Source organism: Elephas maximus, chromosome 10, assembly GCF_024166365.1.
Source record: "Elephas maximus indicus isolate mEleMax1 chromosome 10, mEleMax1 primary haplotype, whole genome shotgun sequence".
In the NCBI taxonomy this organism is placed as follows: domain Eukaryota; kingdom Metazoa; phylum Chordata; class Mammalia; order Proboscidea; family Elephantidae; genus Elephas; species Elephas maximus.
The window spans coordinates 103,754,615-103,776,014 of record NC_064828.1 but is presented as its reverse complement, the minus strand read 5'-3'; the positions used below and the strand labels follow the sequence as shown (position 1 = coordinate 103,776,014).

The window sequence follows — 21,400 nt, the reverse complement described above, 5'->3', positions numbered from 1 at the left end:
CCCCTCCATTAGAAGAAAAGTCAATTAAGAAGGACAATTCCATTCCCAAAGCAATGCGGACGAGATTTTTATTATACGTGGTGCTCCAAAAAGGGCTTCTCCATGATGTGGCTGTATCAACTTTTGGCCAGGGAGATCATTTACTTATATTGTTATGTAAGTTGTAGTACTTTAAAGCTCTAACTTTACTTCATCCTAAACAATAATAACCCACAAGTCACAGTTCTTGTTTTTACTTTTGTGCCAGTTAAATATTTTTTTTCTGATACCCATTACAAAAATACAATGTTTTCCATGTACCACCATAAATTATGTGTAGCCCCAGTGGTTCTTGGGGAACTCTGCTGTAGGAATGCCCAGGTCCTCTCAATTTTTTGTATTTTAAAGCCTCTGAGGAACCCCTGGGTTAGTGTCTGGCACGTGGTAGGAGCTCCTTTGGTACTTACAAATAAATGAATGAATGGGTCCTTCTCAGAGTACTGGTGGAGCAGTAACAGGGAAAATATGTAGGAGTTTGTCAACCATAGTCCCTTATTTTGGGGGCATCATGACTCAGGGCTAACCCTACTCTAAATAACACTGGTCTATAACTTGGAGTGAACCATCTGTTTGTCAGTTTGCCGTATTGGGGTGGCTGGCATGTTGCTATGATGCTGGAAGCTATGCCACCAGTATTTCAAATACAAAGAGGGTCACTCTTGGTGGATAGGTTTCAGCAAAGCTTCTGGACTAAGAGGGATAGGAAGAAAGGCCTGGGAATCTACTTCTGAAAATAAGCTAATAAAAACCCTGGGGATGACAAAAGAATATTGTTTGATATGTTAGAAGATGAGCCCCCTAGGTTGGCAGGCACTCAAAATTCACAGTGGCTGCAATAAGGGACTTGAGCAGACCAATGATTATGAAGATGGCATAGGACCAGGCGATGTTTGTTTTGTTGTACATGGGGTCACCATGAGTCAGAACAGACTTGACAGCAACTAACAAGAACATCAACTTGGAGAACGTGGGAAGAAATGAACTACAGGGAAACCTGTGAGAACCAGAACTCGATGGGAATGCCTTGTTTTTCTGTGTCTCACAAGTTTTCCGCCTGTGGCAAGGTGCAGTCTTAACACTTTTCCATCGCTTGTTCTAGTGGAAAATATTTGAGCTTTCCTTCTCTGGCAGGTTCCCGCTTTACACAGGTTCCGGGTTTTGAAGGTTTTACTGTAATGCTTACGCAGCATTTTCTCTGATGCCTGGTAATTCCTCCAGGTAAGAGATGAAGTGATAGCATAAGGACACTTGCCCGAAGCAAGTGAAACAGTTAAGCCACAAAATGATTAAAAAAAAAAAAAAAAATCCCTCTAACTGTATTTGCTCCAAGAGGAACAGGCCAAGGTCATGTCTTGGTAATCTGGCAAACAAAGCTGCCATGTTTGGTTGTTGGTTGGCATTTTTGAAGAGGAGATTACAAAGCACTTCGTCAGTAGCCTCAGAGGCATCTCTGGGTGTATGGCAAGAGAGGTTTACATGGGATAGCCATGAGGTAAAGCAAAATCCAGAAGATAACATTTGAGTGTTCAACCACCCCCTCTTACTTAGTAATTGGCCTTGGCAGCCATTTTTATCCTGCCTGGTCCAATACCCCGAGATTCAAGTGATTGGATAGGGATAAACACCTGACCCACATTTGGCCAATCTGTTCTTCTCAGGAATGTAGTATCGGGACTAAGAAACAGTAGGTAGTCATTGCCGGTGTTTGAACTGAGAAGATATAAAACCAAGGGCTGTAGAAAGGCTGTCAGCAGCCATGAGAAAGAGTTGGTCAAAAGCGAGAGAGGAAAGAATAAAGCAGACATGAAAAGCGACGCAAAGGCCAAGAGACTGAGACAATGGCTGCCGATTCCTACTGGTTCTCTATCTCCTAGTTTAGGGCTCGTGTGAGGCCAAGCTGTATGTCCTGCCTGCATTCTTCTAATACATTCTACATTTTGTCTTGAGATAATTCTAATGAGCTCCTGTTACTTCCCAAAGGGCCTTAACTAAGACAAAACAGAAAGCACTGTCATACATAAACTGCCTCCTCTGAGTTTTGACCGACAGAGCTCGATCTATTTCAGGCACAGGAGGAGAAGTTAAACAAGAGCTCAGCACTCTGGTGTTTCCTCTCACAGATAATAAGAAATAGTACTTATTAGAGAACTTTATATCACAATGTTTAATCGCACTGCACAAGGATGGCCAAGAATTCAGGAATCTCACCATCTGAATAATTTTGAGAATCACCATTATTCTTCCCTGTGTTAAATGACTCCACACTACTGTGATCGCTAGACCCCCTATTCCTCTTGCTCTCAGATGTCCCTTTGTGCTGGGATCAAGTGGTTCTTCCAAATGGGAGGATCACCTAGGAAACTTTTAAACACTGAATAACTACCTTGACTTCCTGACTGGAGTTTTTAATTCAGTAAACCTGAAGTGTGGCCTTAGCAGCTCTACTTCTTTATGTGAATCTGATTTTTCTCCATCTTGGGAGCCACCATTATGAATCAACATATCTTCTGCTGCTTTTATTCAGCTTATTTTTCCCAGATATATTTGGGTGAGAACCCCAAAAGGATGTTTTTCTTCTCCCAACAAGCCCACCTGTCTTCTTACTCTCGCGGGGTATTCTGCTACTTCAAAATGCTTCCCTCAGCCTGTGCCCTCCACGTTTCCTTATCTCCTGCCTGCAAACCTCATGATTTCATCTCTCTCTCTTTTTTCTTCAATTTTATAAAACAGTTTTACCGAGATGCAGTCTACATCCCACACAATTCACCCATTTAAAGTGTACAATTCATGATATTTACTGTATTCACAGAGTAGTGCAACCATCGCCACAGTCCATTTTAGAACACTGACATCACCTCAGGAAGGAACTCTGTATCCTTTAGCTGTCTCACCTCCTCATAACCTGTCTAGTCCGCCTTCAGCCCTAATTGATCTACTTTCTACTAATCTACTTGTTACATTTCTCTAATCTGGACTTTCATATGAATGGAATTACATAGTATGTGGTCTTTTGTGACTGACTTCTTTCACTTAGCATGAAGTTTTTAAGGTTCATCCGTGCTGAAGCATGTATCAGAACTTCATTCCTTTTTTATGGACAAATAATATTTCATCGTATGGATATATGACGTAGTTTACCTTTTTAACTGTGGTTTTAATGTATTTGTGTTTAATAAACTACACTTATCAATTTAAAATGCACTACTCTATTTAAAGTAAAGAGTTGGAAAGAGGAATCTGAATAGATGGATGTCATTTCGCAGTGGGTTTCCATTTGTCTCCAAAACAAACACCAAGAACACAGAGGTGGTTTACAGAGGCACTGTCAAAAAAGTTCCACTGGGTTAATGGTCACAAAAAAAGAGTCTTTAAAAATGGAGTTCCCTTCCCCAAAATGAAATTGGTTTTGTTCTTAAATAACAACACTCAATGTTTAAGTAACTGCATGCATGCTGCTATTCTTAACATACCACTGCTTTTCTAACTTCCTCCCACCCACAAGTGTTGCTAACTCCAAAACTCTCCTCTTGGTCCTTTTCCCAAATCTCACATTCCTACACCATCTGCAGATGTACTCCAGCCCTCCCAAGAACAGGACATTAAAAGGTTTAATACCCTTTATAGGTCCCTTGATGCCAATAAATAATGAGGCAGGTACAATCACTCTGACAGGGTCTGCATCTCCACTGTTCTACATTCCAGGTTTAAGAGCAGTCTTTTCCCCCAGACATTTGGGAATCGTCCAAAATCAACATGGTCGTTAACCATCAAGACCTCAGAGATGGTATTTTTCTTTTACTATGTTGTGTCAACTGCCTACCATACAGGAATTGATACATTTTTAATTACTGTCCTGAGTTTCCTCTGAACTTGTCACTTTTGACCATTTCCAGTTAGTGGGTGTTTCTTAATTTCCCATAAGAAAACCCTTAGCCTGTCACAAGTTTATGCTTTTCTGGTTCAGTTCTCATTTATTAAATACCTTTAGTAGCCCTTTTGTCCACAGATTTGGGGACACCAGAGGGACTTCAACAAGAATGGAATAAACTCTTCATGCCCCCCATCAGGAGAACCTTGACCACCCCATGATCAAACTGGAAGTCATACAGCAATTTTAATGCCACATGGGGCCTGACTTTGCAGCTCGATCTTGAGTTTTTGATATAAAGCCAAGTGACAAGATCACTTGGTTCTCCTATCTCAAAGAGGCAAGAAAAACCTCAGCATTTAAACTGTGGTTGTTGTTATTAGTTGCTGTTGAGTCAATTATGACTCATGGTGACCCCATGTGTGCAGAATAGAACTGATCTATAGGGTTTTCAAGACTGTGACCTTTCAGAAGCAGATTGCCAGGACCGTCTTCTGAGGTGCCTCTGGGTGGATGTAAACCACAACCTTTGGGCTAGTAGTCGAGTGCTTAACCGTTTGTGTAGAGGTTGCAAACTCAAATTCCAACAGGGGCCAAGCAAAAAGTCAAACAACAGAGTGAGGGCAGTGATGAATGGCAGCTGACAGCCTGGGTGTGGGGGTGGGACGAGAGGGTACAGTAGGCTCCCAAAAGAGAGCAGCCCACAAATCCCCTCCAGCGAGTGGTTGCCATGCAGGAATGTGGGCCCAGCATAGCCAGATATTCTGTTTTTCCAAGAGAAATCAGAAATCTAGATCTTGACTGGGAATTGATCTTTAAAAGCTGAGAACTAATTCAAATTTTCTCAGATCCTCTACAGCCCACTGTGATGTGCTGGCACTGGCTGGCTAAGGCTCAAGAGAGCCGACTATGCACGTTTCTTCTCTAGTCCACCCTCCACCTTCCGTGACTTCACATTGGTAGCTTGAAATCAGCCACTGGGGGAGTATTTACACCACAGAAATTGGCAAACTCAAGGCTTTTTTTTTTTTTTTTTTTTAAAGCTAGTTAAACATTTACCAGCACATCAGTCTCTGCGGGCCACATAAAGCAATGTCACCTTTGCACAAGGGCCTGTCAGTTGCAATTTCTGATTTAAACATACAAAAAGTAATGTTGAACATACAAAAAGCAATGTCACCTTTGCACAAGGGCCTGTCAGTTGCAATTTCTATTTAAACATACAAAAAGTAATGTTAAATACCTATGAAGAAGTTTTACATATTCCCAAAGCAGTATTTACAACAAAGAGTACATGGGGCACTGAAACCACAGGGCAGGTGGTTGTCTAAGAATCAAAGGGACACAATAAGTAGCTAAGAATGCAAAGATAAAAAAAACAGGGAGGAAGCTCTGAACAGTCTATTACATGATGAAAAGTCCAAGTTGATGCGGAACGTGGCATCAGATATATAATTTGCTAATATTTTCTCCCATTCTTCTTTTTATGGCTTTACTTTGCACATGTAGGTCCTTAACACATTCTGAACTTGTTTTTATGTACGGTATGAGGCATGGATCCTGTTTCATTTTCTGCACATGGAAATCCAATTATCCCAGCACAATTTATTGAAGAGACTCTTTCCTCTCCATCAAATAGACTTAGCACTCTTGTCAAAAATCAGTTGACCATAGATGTGTGGAGTTTATTTTTGGACTCTCAATTCTATTCTGTTCCACTGGTCTACGTGTCTACTATTATGCCAGTACCAGGATGTTTGATTACTGTAGCTGTGCAGTATGTTTTCAAATCAGATAGCGTGAGTCCTCCTACTTTGTTCTTCTCTTTCAACATTGTTTTAGCTTTTCAGGGCCTCTTGCCATTCCATATAAACTTAGGATTGGTTTTTCAATTTCTGTAAAGAAGGCTGTTAGAATTTTGATTGGGACTGTGTTGAACCTATAGATTGCTTTGGGTAGTACTGACATCTTAACAATATTAAATCTTCCAGTCCATGAACATGGAACATCTTTCCATTTATTTAAGTCTTTAATCTCTTTCGGCAGAGTTTTATAGTTTTCATTGTATAAGTCCTTCACATCCCTAGTTAGATTTATTTCTAAGTACGTTATTCTCTTAGATGCTACTGTAAATGGAATTGTTTCCCTAATTTACCTTTCAGATCTCTCACTGCTGGTATATAGAAACTCAACAGATTTTTGTTTGTTGACCTTGTACCCTGCAACTTTGCTAAATTCCTCTATTAGCTCTAAAAGTTTTCTTGTGGACTCTTTATGATTTTTTTCTCCCCTTCTGTGAACTGTCTTTTCACATTCTTCATGGTGTACTTTGAATCACAAGAGTTTTAAAGTCCAATTTACCTACTTCTTTCTTTTGTTGTTGTGCTTTTTGTGTCTTATCTAAAAAATCACTGGCTATTCCAAGGTCACAAAATTTACCCTTATATTTTCTTCTAAAAGTTTTACACCTTTTAGCTCTTATATTTAGGTCTTTGATCCATTTTGAGCTAATTTCTGTGCCTGGTGTGCATATCCAGTTGTCCCAGCATCATTTGTTGAAAAAGACTATTCATTGCCCATTGAATTGTCTTGGCACCCTTGTCAAAAATCAATTGACTATAAGTGTGAAGGTTTATTTCTAGATTCCCAATTCTATTCCAGTGATTTACATGTCTATTTTTAGGCCTGTACCACACTGTCTTGATTATTGTAGCTTTGTAGTAAATTTTGAAATCAGGAAGTGTGAGTCCCCCCAACTTTGTTCTTCTTTTCCAAGATTGGCTGTACTGCTTCCAAGACAGATTTGTTCACCCTTCTGGCAGTCCATGGTATATATTTAATATTCTTCACCAACACCATAATTCAAATGCATCAAATTTTTTGTCTTCTGTATTTACTGTCCAGCTTCTGCATGCATATGAGGCAACTGGAAATACCATGGCTTGAGTCAGGCATGCTTCTGTACCAAATACCAAAACTATAGCAACATCTGGCACAGAAAATATCAACAACCAGAATGAATAAGAGAGACTTTATTGGGGAAAATGCTAACTTAAATTCAGTTTTAAAATTTTGAACCCAAAGAAGAGTCTCAAGGCGGGGTTGGTGTGGTTTGTAAGAAAAAGCTGGGGAAACTGAAAAATGGCAAACCCCACAAATGAGCATGATTGAATGAAGAAAATTGACTTTAAGAGAGAAAAGAGAGAACTATCACATGATGATAAAGACAGTGAGAAGAACTTCCGATATTTAAGCCAGTGACTGGCACATATCAAAAAACAAAACAAATCCATTGCCATCGAGTTGATTCCAACTCAAAGCGACCCTATAGGACAGAGTAGAACTGCCCCATATGGTTCCCAAGGAGTGCCTGGTGGATTTGAACTGCTGACTTTTTGGTTAGCAGCCAAACTCTTAACCACTGTACCACCAGGGCTCCGCCTGACACATAAAAAAAAAATTACACATAGTAGGCCCTTAATATCTGCTGAAAACATTGTTAAAGTCAGCAGACAGGAATTAGACAACGCAGAAAAGAATGACTGTGCTAGAAGATAAATGGAAAATTAAACCCAAAATAGAGGATTGAATAGGTCATAAATCTTCATATAAATGAAACCATACACCTATGTACTTTTGTGTTAAGCATCGTGTCTTGGAGATTTATCCATGTTACGTGTCTCAGTAACTTCTTCATATAGTCCAGCTTCTCGGACTATTTGCTCAGCATACAGATTGAATAAGTATGGTGAAAGGATACAACCCTGTTGTACATCTTTCCTGATTTTAAACCATGTAGTATCCCCTTGTTCTGTTCCAACAGCTGCCTCTTGGTCTATGTACTGGTTCCTATGCATGGGTTAAGTGGTTACTTATAACAAATTATTACTAGAGGTTAAACTAGAGAGGTGGTCTAGAAGCCAGCCAATATCTACTAATACAGAACACTTAAGCATATCTAAAGTTAAATAACAGACTTTAGCATATAAAGCATTAAGAGATAATATTAATAAAATAATAATAAATGTTATGTAAGTGATGAAATCAATAATACCAAATCCGTATATCCTGAACTACACAATGAAATGTTGCTATTTGGGGTGTGTTTAGTAAGTTTGGAGGATGATTGGGTTATATCTTCCCACCAGTTCCAAAAATCTTCCACATAAGAGAAAAACCAGCTGAAATACGTAGAGATACCAGGCTACAAAGAAATACTCAGTAAATGAAAAAGAGAATTCTGCAAAATGTACATTCTCAAATCCTTATGTGATAATTTCAGAAATAAATCAAAGCATAATTATTTAGTCAACCACACAAAACCATTTAAAAACAGTCTTTTGAATAACATTTGACATGAGTTCAAGGGCTGAACAGAGAATGGATGAGACTATCTCAGCCATGGAGGGGACCCTGAATTTACGAAAAAACTACAGAAAACAACAACAACAAAAAAAAACTGCCAGTCAAAATGAGTGTACTTGGCTATCTAAAAATCTTTTATACATATGAAAAAATAAAACAATTTATCAATAAAAAGGTGGCAGAATGGGTAAATATTTTCAGATATATATACATATAACAAGGAGCCTTGTTGTGCAATGGTTAAGCACTCAGCTGCTAACCAAAAGATTGGCAATTTGAACCCAGTCAACAGCTCTGCAGAAGAAAGACCTGATGATTTGCTCCTGTAACTAGACCATCCTGTGGGACAGTTCTCCTCTGTCACATGGGATAATTATGAGTCAAAATCAACTCAATGACACCCAACAAAAACAACATATATATAATAGGTAAGAATTTGAAGGGTCCCTTGGGCCCTTGAAGCAACCCCGAAGACACCACAGAGGACCCTTGGGCCTTGGAGCACAGTCTGCAAACCACTTCCCTGGTTGATCTGTAGATCAATGCCACTGTGATCTTCATGAGATGTTTAATGCAAGAGAAGACTCAAGACACAGATAACCTTGGGGCCAAACGGCAAGCGCTCATAGGCAAAGTCAGGAAGTGACTTCCATGATCAAACATCTCTGAATTAAAGATATAAGTCTTGGGGCAGGTGCCTCCTATCCTGATAATAACCCTAGTTGCCATGGTGATGGGAGGGTATACAGCATATACTGTGTCTAACCCATGAAAAAAAAATTTTTTTTTTTTTAAGGACTCAATAAATTTTATAATTTTTATTATCGTTGTTGTTAGCTGCTGTCCTGTTGGCCCCTGACTCATGGTGACTTCATGCACAATGGAATGAAAATGCTGCCTGATCCTGTGCCATCCCCATGATCAAATGAGGATGAGATTGTTGCGATGCACAGGATTTTCATTGGCTGGTTTTCAGCAGTAGATAGCCAGGCCTTTCTTTCTAGTCTGTCTTAGTCTAGAAGCTCCACTGAAACCTGTTCAGCATAATAACAACATGCAAGCTTTCACAGACAGATGAGTGGTGCCCACACATGAGGTGCACTGGCCAGGAACTGAACCCAGGTCTCCTGCATGGAAGGTAGGAATTCTGCTACTGGACCACCACTGCCCTCATAATTTTTATTATATACAATAGTGAAAACAAAATCACACTTAACTCCAAAATCCAACAATTTGAAGATGGTTAAGTAAGCTATTCTACATGAACATGTGAAATGGGAACATGTACAAGAAATAATGTAAACGGAAAAAAAACCAAAAACAAAACCCAAACAACCAAGATAGTATATGTTCATGGACTACAACACCCATGTGTAGTAATGAGGATGAGAAAAGTTAAGAATTAGGAGATGTAACTGCCCCTAGTTCTTTTTAGAAACAAGTGAGTGTACCATGAAACAGCTAATGTGCTCAGTTTACCTTCTGTGGTGATCACGTGTCCTGCACAAACAGGTGCTTAAGGGAACTGCAAAACCAAAGGTGCTTAAGGGAACTGCAAAACCAAGAGGCTGCTGCAAATCAAGAAGAGTTAAGAGCTTTCTGTCCTTGTAGCTCCCAAAGGGAAGGATGCCTGGAGCTCACAGATGATCAAAGCTTCAGATGACCAAAGCTTCAACTGGGGGACTCAGACTCTTGACTTAAGCTGTCAGCAGACTTGTCTGGCCACACAATGTTGTTTAAAAATTTGAATCTGAATGCCTATGGTGGAGTTGTTCTCTTCAGGGAGCAAGCCCCACTGCTCCCTGAGGTCTCACGCTCTACCTCCAACGTATACTTATTTACATTCTGACTGTAGTGCTTCCTTTCCAAGGAGGGATGGTCAATAGAAGATGCTGGGGGTTCATCAGAGAATGGGAACATTAAACCCTTGAATTATGGTGTTGGCAAAGAATATTGAATATTCCACGGACTGCCAGAAGAACAAACAAATCTGTCTTGGAAGAAGTACAGCCAGACTACTTCTTAGAAGCGAGGATGGCAAGATTTCATCTCGCTTACTTAGGACATGTTATCAGGAGGGACCAGTCCCTGGAGAAGGACATCACGTTTGGTAAAGTAGAGGATCAGCAAAAAAGAGGAAGACGCTCAACGAGATGGGCTGACACAGTGGCCACCACAGTGGGTTCAAACATACCTACTATTTTGAAGATGGCTCAGGACAAGCCAACATTTTGTTCCGTTATACATGGGTCTCTATGAGTTGGAACTAACTTGACAGCACCTAACAACAAACAAGCCCTTAATACTAAACTAGCCTTCTAAAGACAGCTCTCTGGCCAAAGGAAGATGGAGTGGGTGTACTAAAGCGGCAGCCTTTCAGAAAAGTGGCATCATGTTTGGCAAGTCAGACAAACTAAACTGAAGGAGGCAGAAGGCTGTATAGTTCCCATGGTGCACACATACACACTAACAAACACAACACCCACCTGCTCCCAATAGAAAACGGGGGGGAGGGGGCGGAGGGGTGTTAGCTAGTTTATTCAAAGAAGATGAACTACACGTATTTTAAATAAATATTTAAAACTAATGGAGATGCTTCTGACAAGATGCCAGTGGCAGCCCTGGCAGGACCATGTCTTCTGGGTCTGAGCACAGTAATGTCCACCTCTAAAGGCTGAGGGTATTTCTCATGTACAGAGACAAAATTATTAACGCATGAGCGACCACAACACCTTCCCCCTCCCCCATTCCCCTTCTAAGGGGAATGGCTTGTTGCTTCCTGGGTCAGCTCCCTTTACTATGAAGAATCCAGGTAACAGGCTAAAGGAAGCAAAGGTTCAGTCAACCTACATAACAGAGAGCAGAGAGGGAGGGGAGAGAGGAGAAGGAACAAGGAGAGACAGAAAGACTGAGATGGCTGAAGGCTGAGGAGCGTGTGGGGTGGGTTGGGGCATCAGTGGCTCCAGAACTGCTTTGAGATATGAGAGACTGGGAGAGGACAGAGGGAACTTCCCTCTGAATTATAAAATGGAGACTCTATAAGGTTCTTTAGAGATCCAAACAAAACTTGAATTTACTTTTTCATTACTTTTGGGTAATGGACCACGCTTCTTTCACTGGAACATTACCTTTAGACAGGACCCCCAAGGAGCCCAAGATTTATTTGAGTTACATTCCTACTGACTGCATTTCTCCTTCATAGGGCAAGGCATAGAGGGGAAGAGAGAACAGGATGAAATTTAGGGTAAAAGAGGAAATTGTGATATTTCATAATATAAAAAAACTTCCTAATGAAACAGGTTGAGATTAATATATATATATATGTGTTGTTTTGTTGTGTATATATATATATATATATGTACTGGGACACCGGACAGAGAGCGAGCGCTATGTGCTAGAATACCCAGTGCCGTTGAGTCGATTCCAACTCATAGCGACCCTAGAATAGAAGCCTTAATTTCAAGATACTGAAATTTTCCAAGTAGGAAGCACATAAAGACAGTTCCCAGGTTACAAACATCCGACTCACGTAAGATTTATATTTACGAACCAATCCCTGTAGAGCCTATTATATTAAAAATTCAAAGTACATACAATGGTTCGTAATAACCCGTATCAAAACATTATTATTATTATTACTGTATTATTATGTTAAAGATGTTTTAGTGTATTGCAAGTGTTTCTTTAATGGTTTTTATGCATAGAAAGGTACACTACATACTATACACTAAGACAAATATTTGACTGACATTAGATACAAACCGTACCTAACGGTTCCCACTTACGTAAAAACTCGACTTAAAGACAGACTTAAGAACAGAACTCGTTCATAAGCTAGGGACTGCCTGTAATTGAACAAACCCAGGGCTCTCAGAATGGATGACATTTTAAAAAAGATGGATCCCAAGAGAGATGGCCTCCTCACCTACCTTGACTGAACATAAACTCTTACCAGTTACTCTTTCTGTAGCCTCATTCCCTATGACCATCATTGCTCCTTATAGCTATAATCTTAGAACACACTCACCATTGTTCATATTATGATGCTGGCAAAGAATACTGAATATATCATGGGCTGCCAGAAGAATGAGCAAATCTGTCTTGGAAGAAGTACAGCCAGAATGCTCATTAGAAGCAAGGATGGCGAGACTTCATCCCACATATTTTGGACGTGTTATCAGGAGAGACCAGTCCCTGCAGAAGGACATCGTGCTTGGTAAAGTAGAGGGTCAATGAAAAAGAGGAAGACCCTGAGTGAGATAGATTGACACAGTGGCTGCAACAATGGGCACAAATATAACAACAATTGAGAGGATGGCGCAGGACCGGGCAGTGTTTTGTTCTGTTGTACATATGGTTGCTATGAGTCAGAACCGACTCGATGGTGCCTAACAACAAGAAGAACAACAACATTGTTCATATAAAACAATATGTTAAAGTTATTTAAAAACTACTGCTATGATTGGAAGTGTAGAGCTGTTGGAAAAATATTGAACAAAAACTAGCATTCCTATGATATCTTTGTGGAAAAATATTTTCTAAACATAAAGACAATTTAAGAAATCACAAGGAAAAGAGTGAAGTATACAGCTGCACAGAAATTAAACATATTTCTATATCTAAGTAATAAATAATGAACTTTGAACAGAAAACAGCAATGGATGGAAAGTATGGCACAAACACGACAAAAGGCTAAAATCCTCAAACTATAAAGCACAATGTTACAGGCTGAGTTGTGTCCCCCCTCAAAATATGTGTTGAAACCCTAACCCTTGTACCTGTAACTATGACCCTGGTTGGAAATGTGGGCTTTCTTTTGTTATGTCAATGAGGCAACACTAGTGTAGGGTGGGTCCTAAACTTAATCACTTCTGAGTTATAAAAAGAACAGAATTGACACAGAGAGACACACGGGGAAAAAGAAGACAGACGTCAGAGACAGATGCATCCACACGCTCAGGGAGACCAAGCATTGCTGGCAGCTACCAGAAGATGAAATAGACAAGAAAGAAATCTCTGCCTAGAGCCACGCCCTGGCCTCCTGAACTGTGAGCCACCCAGTAAGTGGTATTTCTGTTACAGCAGCGCTAGGTAACTAAGACATACACATACACATTGATTAACACAACATCCTCCTTCTCCCAATAGAAAAACAGGGGAGGGATTAGCTAGTTGATTCAGAGAGAACAAACTCTAAGTATTTTTAATAATTTTTTTAATTAACCAAAATTAATATTGAGAAAAGAAATTCTAATTCTAAAGAGATTCATTTTTTACCTAATTGCAACAATGTGCTCATGATGGTGCAAAGGTGAAGTACTTGACTGATAACTGAAAGGCTGGCAGTTCAAACCCACCCACCTACTCCACAGGAGAAAGACCTGGCAACACTTCGACTCATTTACTTTGGATACATCATCAGGAAAGACCAATTGCTAGGACATCATGTTCCCTCAAGAAAAATGAGGGAAACCCTCACTGAGATGGATTGACACCATAGCTGCAACAATGAACTTGAACATACTCATGATTACGAAGGTGACACGGGGCTGGGCAACGTTTTACTCTGTTGTATGGAAGGTCTCCATGAGTCCGAGCTAGATAGCAGCTAACAACACGAACTCAGCTTTTCTCATCTCCCCAGTGTTTTCAATCTGTTAGTATCCATCTCTAGTGCACTCTCTGTATGTACTTCAGAGTAGGCACCACTGCTGTACCCCAGTTCCTTGCCTGGGATAATTCTGAGGTGTATGCTATAAAACACTGTAAAGTGTTTCCAATATCTGGTCTTATCCACTTCTGGACTCACGGGAGGATTGAATTTTCCTAACCTCTTAAAGTTGGGTGTGGCCATGCCACTTGATTTAGCCAATGAAATGTGAATGGAGGTGACATATGTCACCTTCCAGGTGGTGACCCTAAGATAAAAGAAGCCCAAGAGACTGAGGCACTACAGGAGATGACAGTCCTGGAGGGTCATCACACCTGTGGCAGACTCTGTGTAAGAAGTAAACTTTTGTTATGTTAAGCTGTTGAGATTTTGGGGGGTACTTTGTTATTGCAGCCTACCCTGACTAACATAATATGCAAACTACCTCAAATCCTTTTTGGACAGAATCTGAGTTAGAAATACATGGGTCAACACAAAAACACAGAGGGAGAAAAGATATTTACAGGTTATTTACACGGTATGCTGCCCATCTACTTGCCTGGGTAGTTTAAATTTATGCTTGTTTCAAGTCTGATCATCAGCCTCTTTCAGAATTCACAGCCCCTGAGCTGTGTTTTAATACTTGGCTCTGAATTTTAAATCAAAGGTCTCAATTAGACAGCAGCTGAATAAAATCTTCAACGGCACTGTCTGGGAAAATGAGGATTCGGTAGTGAAAAGGTTTAAGTTTCCTCTTTTCTGACAAGAATTCTAGCATGAGCCATGGCTCTGTCTGCCAGGAAGCTGGCAGCTAAATTTGAAGCTTGAACAGTCATTGTTAGTGCTCTTCCCAAATCCCTTGGGGTCTCTCTACCATTTCTGGGCACACTGGCTGGGCTTCCAATGGCCAGGGTTGGAGGGCTGCCCCTGGGCTGTCCATGAAAAATCAGGCCAGAAGTCCGAAGAATTTACGTACCCCCGGGGGCAGCTTTAAGGAGCCCTGGTGACTGCTAGGAAACCCTGGTGGCGTAGTGGTTAAGTGCCACAGCTGCTAACCAAAGGGTTGGCAGTTCCAATCCACCAGGCGCTCTTTGGAAACTCTATGGGGCAGTTCTACTCTGTCTTATGGGGTCGCTATGAGTTGGAATCGACTCGACGGCACTGGGTTTGGTTTTGGTTTTTTGGTGACTGCTAACTGAAAGGTAGATGGTTCTAACCCACCAGCAGCTCTGCGGGAGAAAGATGTGGCAGTCTGCTTTCATAAAGATTACAGCCTTGGAAACTGTAGGTGGCAGTTCTACTCAGTCCTATAAGGTCACTGAGAGTCAAAATTGACTGAACAGCAATGGGTTTGTTTTTTTGGTTTTTGTGGCTCAACAGGCTAAGTGCTCAGCTGCCAACCAAAAGGTTGGCTAGTTCAAACTCGCTCAGCTGCTCCATGGGACACAGACCTGGAGATCTGCTCCTATAAAGATTATAGCCAAAAAAAAAATCCTATGGGGCAGCTCTACTCTGTAACATATACAGTAGTGTGATGGTTAAGGTTGTATGTCAACTTCCCTGGGCCATGATTTTCAGGTTTGTCAGTTATGTAATGATATAATCTGGTAGTTATGTAATGATGTAGTTACCCTTCATTTTGTGATATAATGTAATCACTTCCATGATGTGATCTGATGTGATCAGCCAATAATTGTAAGGGGAGTTTCCTTGGGGGTGTGGCCTACACCCAATGTATGGGGGTGTGGCCTACACCCAATGTATGTGGATGTTCTCACAAACCCCACTGGCTTTTGCTTGCTCTGGATCCTGCATCTGGCTTGTCAACATCTAACCTCTGGTTCTTGGGACTTATGCCAGCATCCTGCCGTCTGACCTACCTATCTTGGGTTCATCAGCTTCTGCAGCTATGAGACTCAGGAGAAGCTTCCAGTCTGATGCCTGACCCACAGACTTGGAACTTGCCAGCCTCTACAACCACGTGAGCAATTTCCTTGAGATAAATCTTTGTCTCTGTCTCTCTCTACATATATATACACTCCACCGGTTTTGCTTCTCTAGAGAACCCACCCTAAGACAGGTTGCTGAGTCGGAAACTGACTCGACAGCACCTAATAACACCTACAACAGGGACAGCTTTAAATCAGTAACTGACAGGTGTAGATGTATAAATACCCTAGCTCCCTTGCTCGGGATAACTCTGGAACATGTGCTCTGCATTGGGATTAAGCACTACTTGCCCACTATGGTTGCTGCCTTAATAACATAACCCTCTTTGATTCTTTCCCTTTCTTGTATGGCTTCCTCCTTCTCTTACCTGTGTTGCACCTCCCAATAAATTGCTTGCACTCAAATTCTCAGCTCCCGCTCTGCTTCTGCTTCTGAGGGAACCCCAACTCAGGCAAAGCCTCTCTCAAGCAACTTTAAAGACCCGCTAACTCTCCACATTCTTACTTTTCTTATCCCTGGTCCTAAGGTTTTTCTTTTTTCCTTTAACTTTTTATTTTGAAATAATTCTAAATTCACAGGAGGTTGCAAAATAATTACAGAGGGATCCTATGTACCCTTCACCCCGTTTCCCCAAAGGTTATATCTTGCAAAACTACAGAGCCATGCACAACCTGGACAATGAGTCGGTAGGACCCACAGAGCTCGTTCAAATTCCACTGGGTCCTAAAGTTTTATTTCTCCATTTTCTGATGATTTTACTGTACTTTTCTTGTTGTCTGCTTCCTGAAAGTCTTCACAGAATAAGGCATGGTAGAATTAATTTTTAGGAAAAAACCACCATCACGCAACGTTAAGATAAAAGTACAATATAGAAATGGTTTACAGGGTGTGATCACAATTTAAAAATGTATATATATATGTACACATAGAAAAAACAGTAGAAGGAGATGTACCAAAATGTTAACAATGGTTAACTTGGAGTGATATTACTACTATAGGTGGTTTAATCTTTTTTTCCTCTGTATACTTTATTTCGAAAACCCTGGTGGCATAGTGGTTAAGAGCTGTGGCTGCTAACCAAAAGGTCAGCAGTTCGAATCCACCAGGCACTCCCTGGAAACACTATGGAGCAGTTCTGCTCTGTCCTATAGGGTTGCCATGGGCTGGAATCGACCCGACGGCAATGGGTTTTTTATACTTTATTTCACAAAGAACAGGAAGCTTTAGTTTCTTCATCTATCAACTAGGGATGCCAGGAACGCCTACCTGGCAGAGCTGTGGTGACTGCGGAATGAAGTGTGAAGTTGTGCGGCACTTAGCACAGCGCCTGGCTCACAGTATGTTTCTAGTGAAGAGTAGCAAGTGCTGTTATTAAAATGTTCACCATAAGAGAAAAGATCAAACGGTTTCAAAGGAAGGTGTCAGGTATATGTAGTGCTTTGTACTTTTCAAGGTGCGTTCACTTACCTTAGCTCATTTGTCCCTCACCGTCACCCTGCAGTGGGGCAGACATGGGGGGGGGGCGTGGGGAGGAGACAGGACTCCTATTTATGGAACAGCTACAATGATGTGTCAGCACCAAGCTGGGCACTCTGTAGACACCTCAGAGAAGGGTGGGGTTCAGAAGCGTTGAGACACTTGCCGAAGATACAGAGGCAGAACCAACAGCTCCATCTCCAGCCTCAGTTCAGGTTTCATCCTACTCCCCTATGCTATGTTATTATATGTGCACCTTACAAGCCTGCAGTACTACGTGCCCACCTGTCCTTGACATCACATGTTCGATTGTGTCAATGTTCACCAATCCATACTCATGCTCTGCTCCTTCCTTCCTCTGTGCCCGTGGGTGGTGCCAACGGGAGGCTTCTGGTGGTGTTGGGGAGGATTTCGCCAACCCCCAACCTCCCATCAAAGTCCCACCAAATAAACATTCAATCTAAATAAAAGCTCTGTACTTGCCATGCAAAACCCAGCATATTCAAGGTAAGTGCCATAGCAACACCTCCCAACCAGCTGGCTCACCCGAAGTTCCTCCTACGTAGAAACTCTGTAACTGTCTTATGCGACATGGGAAGTGATGCTGTGAGGGTATTAAGGAATACTATTAAGCGATTGGAAACCCTGGTGGCATAGTGGTTAAGTGCTACCGCTGCTAACCAAAGGGTCGGCAGTTCGAATCCGCCAGGCGCTCCTTGGAAACTCTATGGGACAGTTCTACTCTGTCCTATAGGGTCGCTATGAGTCGGAATTGACTTGATGGCACTAGGTTAGGCTAGGTATTAAGCGATCATGGATATCGTGGTGACGTAATGGTTAAGTGCTATGGCTGCTAAGCAAAAGGTTGGTGGTTTGAATCTACCAGGTGCACCTTGGAAACTCTATGGGGTCAGCTCTACTCTATCCTATAGGGTCACTATGAGTTGGAATTGACTTGACAGCAAGGGGTATTAAGTGATCAGCTTGGGGAGAGAACTGTGGATGGGGGGTGTTACTGCTCGATTCTCCTTAGGAACCCATGTTCTGGTCATCATGGAGAATGGTATGGAGAGTTTTTCTTGCCAGATACCCAGTTATTCTGGAGTCATGGTGGCCCCTGATGGGACCAGGGCTGTCTGGGACGGGGTAGGGGCTGTGGGCTGGGCAGTTCAGCACAAAGCACTTCAGAGAAAGCTTGCATGTCCCTGATCACGTTGGCCCTCTCTGTCTCGCCTCCTGCTTGCCAACTGAAGCCCTGGGTAGCCTCCTAGACTCACTTCGGGAAGCCCTTCTTGCCTAGTCAGACCAATGCTGGTCTCTACTGTACTCTGTGCTCCTTCTCCCAGGGAACGACTACCTAACATGCCTGTGCCTGCGAGCCTTGAGGAAGTTGGTCTGTCACCTCACCTCATTGGCAGGTTTCTTAGAGAGCCTAGGAGCTGTCCTTGTGTAGCACCCATCATGCACTCTGTGCTGTCTGCCTCTGCGAGCCCCTTTCACGGCTCCTGGGACTCTGGCAGCCACTCCACTTTTCTCTGTCCAGTCTTTCAAAGCCCGCTCCTCTACTCCATCTGCCCCAAAGCTCTTCTTTCCTCTGAATTTTTGTAGGGTCTCTCCCTACCCTCACCACTTGGTTATACTTTAAGGGTTAACAGTCTTTTGGGGTGTGGGACAAGGACCCCAACCTCTTCTGCTGGGGAATAAAGCCATAACTGGCTGTAGCCATGCCATACCCTGGCTCAGAAACCCTCAATGGCTCCCAATTGCCTCCAGGATAATTCCCAGGTCCTTAGTCTGGCAGTGAAGGTCCCCCTCCATCCTGTTAGCCAGGCCCTTCCTCCTCTTCCTTCCCCTACTTCACCTGGATGAGCCAGCTCATGGGTCCCCTGAAGGCCATTTTCTCCTCCTTCCCTTCCAGACTGTAGTCACTTTAGTCTCAAACCCAAATCACACAGAATGTTACAGGTTCAACCCAAAGGTTTTTCTTTCCTGATTCTTCCTGGTGGGAAAACACTTTCCCTCCATTGACTCCTCATTAGCACTTTGTTTTGCCTCCTTACTTGCAATCTGGTATTATATCTGATTTCTCTCTGTAATTTCGAAGTTCAGAAGAAAGTTTTTTTTTTTTTTTTAATTTGGTGTTGCCATCTGATCTGAGCCCAGAACAATACCTCGTGCACAGTACTAACTCAATAAATGTCTAAATGCTCCCTGTTTGTGTGCTTCTCCCAAGTCCCATGAACTCAAAGCCTGTCTCCTTAACTAGACTGACAGTCTCTTAGGGCAGTTTCTCCAACTCACACCACCACACCAGTTGCCATGGAGTGCAGCTGACTCATGGCGACCCCTCCACCTGTGTCAGAGTAGAACTGTGCTCCATAGGGCTCTCAATGGCTAATTTTTCATAAGTAGATCGCCAGACCTTTCTTCCTAGGTGCCTCTGGGTGGACTCATACCTTGATTTTGGTTAACAGCTGAGTGTATTAACCATTGCACCACCCAGGGTCTCCTGTTCCGACTTAAGGTGTACTCAGAGCCCTTGGGGTCTTTGTTAAAATGCAGATTCTGATTCAAATGGTCTGGGGAGGGTCCAGGGACCCTGCATTTCTAACAAGCTCCCAGGTGATGCCCCTGCTGCTGGCCCACAGACCATACTTAGGATAGCGGGGAGGCAATAACACTTGTTGAGTAGGCACTGGCTCACACGGTCGAGTAGGGGCTGGGCACTGAGGTGGCTGAGAGCTGCAGAGCCAGCTGGGGCGAGGAGTGGAGGCCACTTGGACGATGCCAGAGTCCACTCTCGCTTGCTCCCTCCCGCGCGGCCTCTCCGAGGCTCACTTACCTATGGTGGACACGACGGTGCCCACGAAGTAGAAGGCACCGGTGAAGTCCCAGCGCGGGCGGAGGTTGTCCATACGAATGCCAGCCGCGGTGGCCTCCTCATAGTGGCGGAGGAAGCCGCGCAGCTCTTCGCGGCTCAGATTGTGGCGGCGGCTGAAATTGGCCATGCGCTCCTCCCAGCGCTGCTTGGCCTGGCGCTCGTGCGCCAGCTCTAGCGCCGAGAAGACGGCGGCACCGCCCAGCAGGTAGAGCACGATGAGCGCGGCGAGCAGCAGGAAGCGCGCGTTGTCCTCGTTCAGGTGGCCCGGGCTGCAGTTGCTGCCGCCACTCCGGCCGGCCATGGCCGGGCCCTGGGGACAATCCTGTGCCGGAGCGGCGTAGGCACTGGGTGATTCTCGCCCAGGCCTCAGGGGAGGTCGGGGCTCGGCACGCGCTCAGCCCGCCCCCGGCTCGCCCATGACCGCCGGGTGCTCCCCAGGCCGCGTGGCTCTCTTGGCCGCGGCCTTGGCCGCTCCTGCGGCGCCAGCTCCTCACGTCCGCCTCAACTCCGAGTTTCAAATCCGCTTTGTCGCCCCCGCCCCGCCCCGCTTGGAGTTGTCCTGAACGCCACCGCACCGAGCGCCCGGGCGCAGAGTCCGGTTCCGCTGGGAGCGGGAATACGGGTGCTCAGTTTCAGCCCAGCGCCCAGGAGGCCACGCTCAGCTTTGGGAAGGGGCGTGGTGCGTGTTCAGGGTGGGCTCGGGCGAACTTGAATCCCCCCCCAAGGCGAAAGTCGGGGAGCCCAGCGGGCCAGCCGGTAAGCCGAGCCCTAGAGTCACTGTCACTTTAACCATCTCTTCTCCAGCGCCGGGTCTCGCGCTGCTGATCTTGAAAGTGCCTCCTCAGATGGATCCAGAGGTCCCAGCCTCTGGCCTCTGGGTCAACAACCTGCCTGTTTGGGCTTAGAGGCTGGACCAAGTCCCGCCCAGACGCACGGACAGCTGGGCTGTGCCGTGCGGCATCCGCGGGCTCCGACCTCCTTCTCGGCCCCGACGTTGCGCCGCATCGCTGGGCACAGCGACTGGAGACAAGACGAGAGAGAAAGGTTGGAATGGGGGAGCGAGAGAAGTTAGGCGCACCCCCGGCAGCCTCCCCGCCTTGGCCTCTGGGTGCGCTGCCTCCACGTGTCAGCGCGCGCAGCGAGCCAGCCCCGGCTCCTGAGAGCGCGCGGC

At 43.7% G+C, this 21,400-nt stretch overlaps 1 protein-coding gene across 1 annotated transcript in view; it reads right to left on the bottom strand.

The window, feature by feature from the left end:
- The window catches only part of KCNK13 (potassium two pore domain channel subfamily K member 13), a 106,298-nt gene extending 85,768 nt beyond the window's left edge, over window positions 1-20,530 (bottom strand). Inside the window, exon 1 of the mRNA XM_049898938.1 lies at window positions 20,191-20,530. Coding sequence (XP_049754895.1) covers window positions 20,191-20,530 — 340 coding nt within the window. The remainder of the gene's footprint in view (window positions 1-20,190) is intronic.
- Window positions 20,531-21,400: the final 870 nt, after the last annotated feature.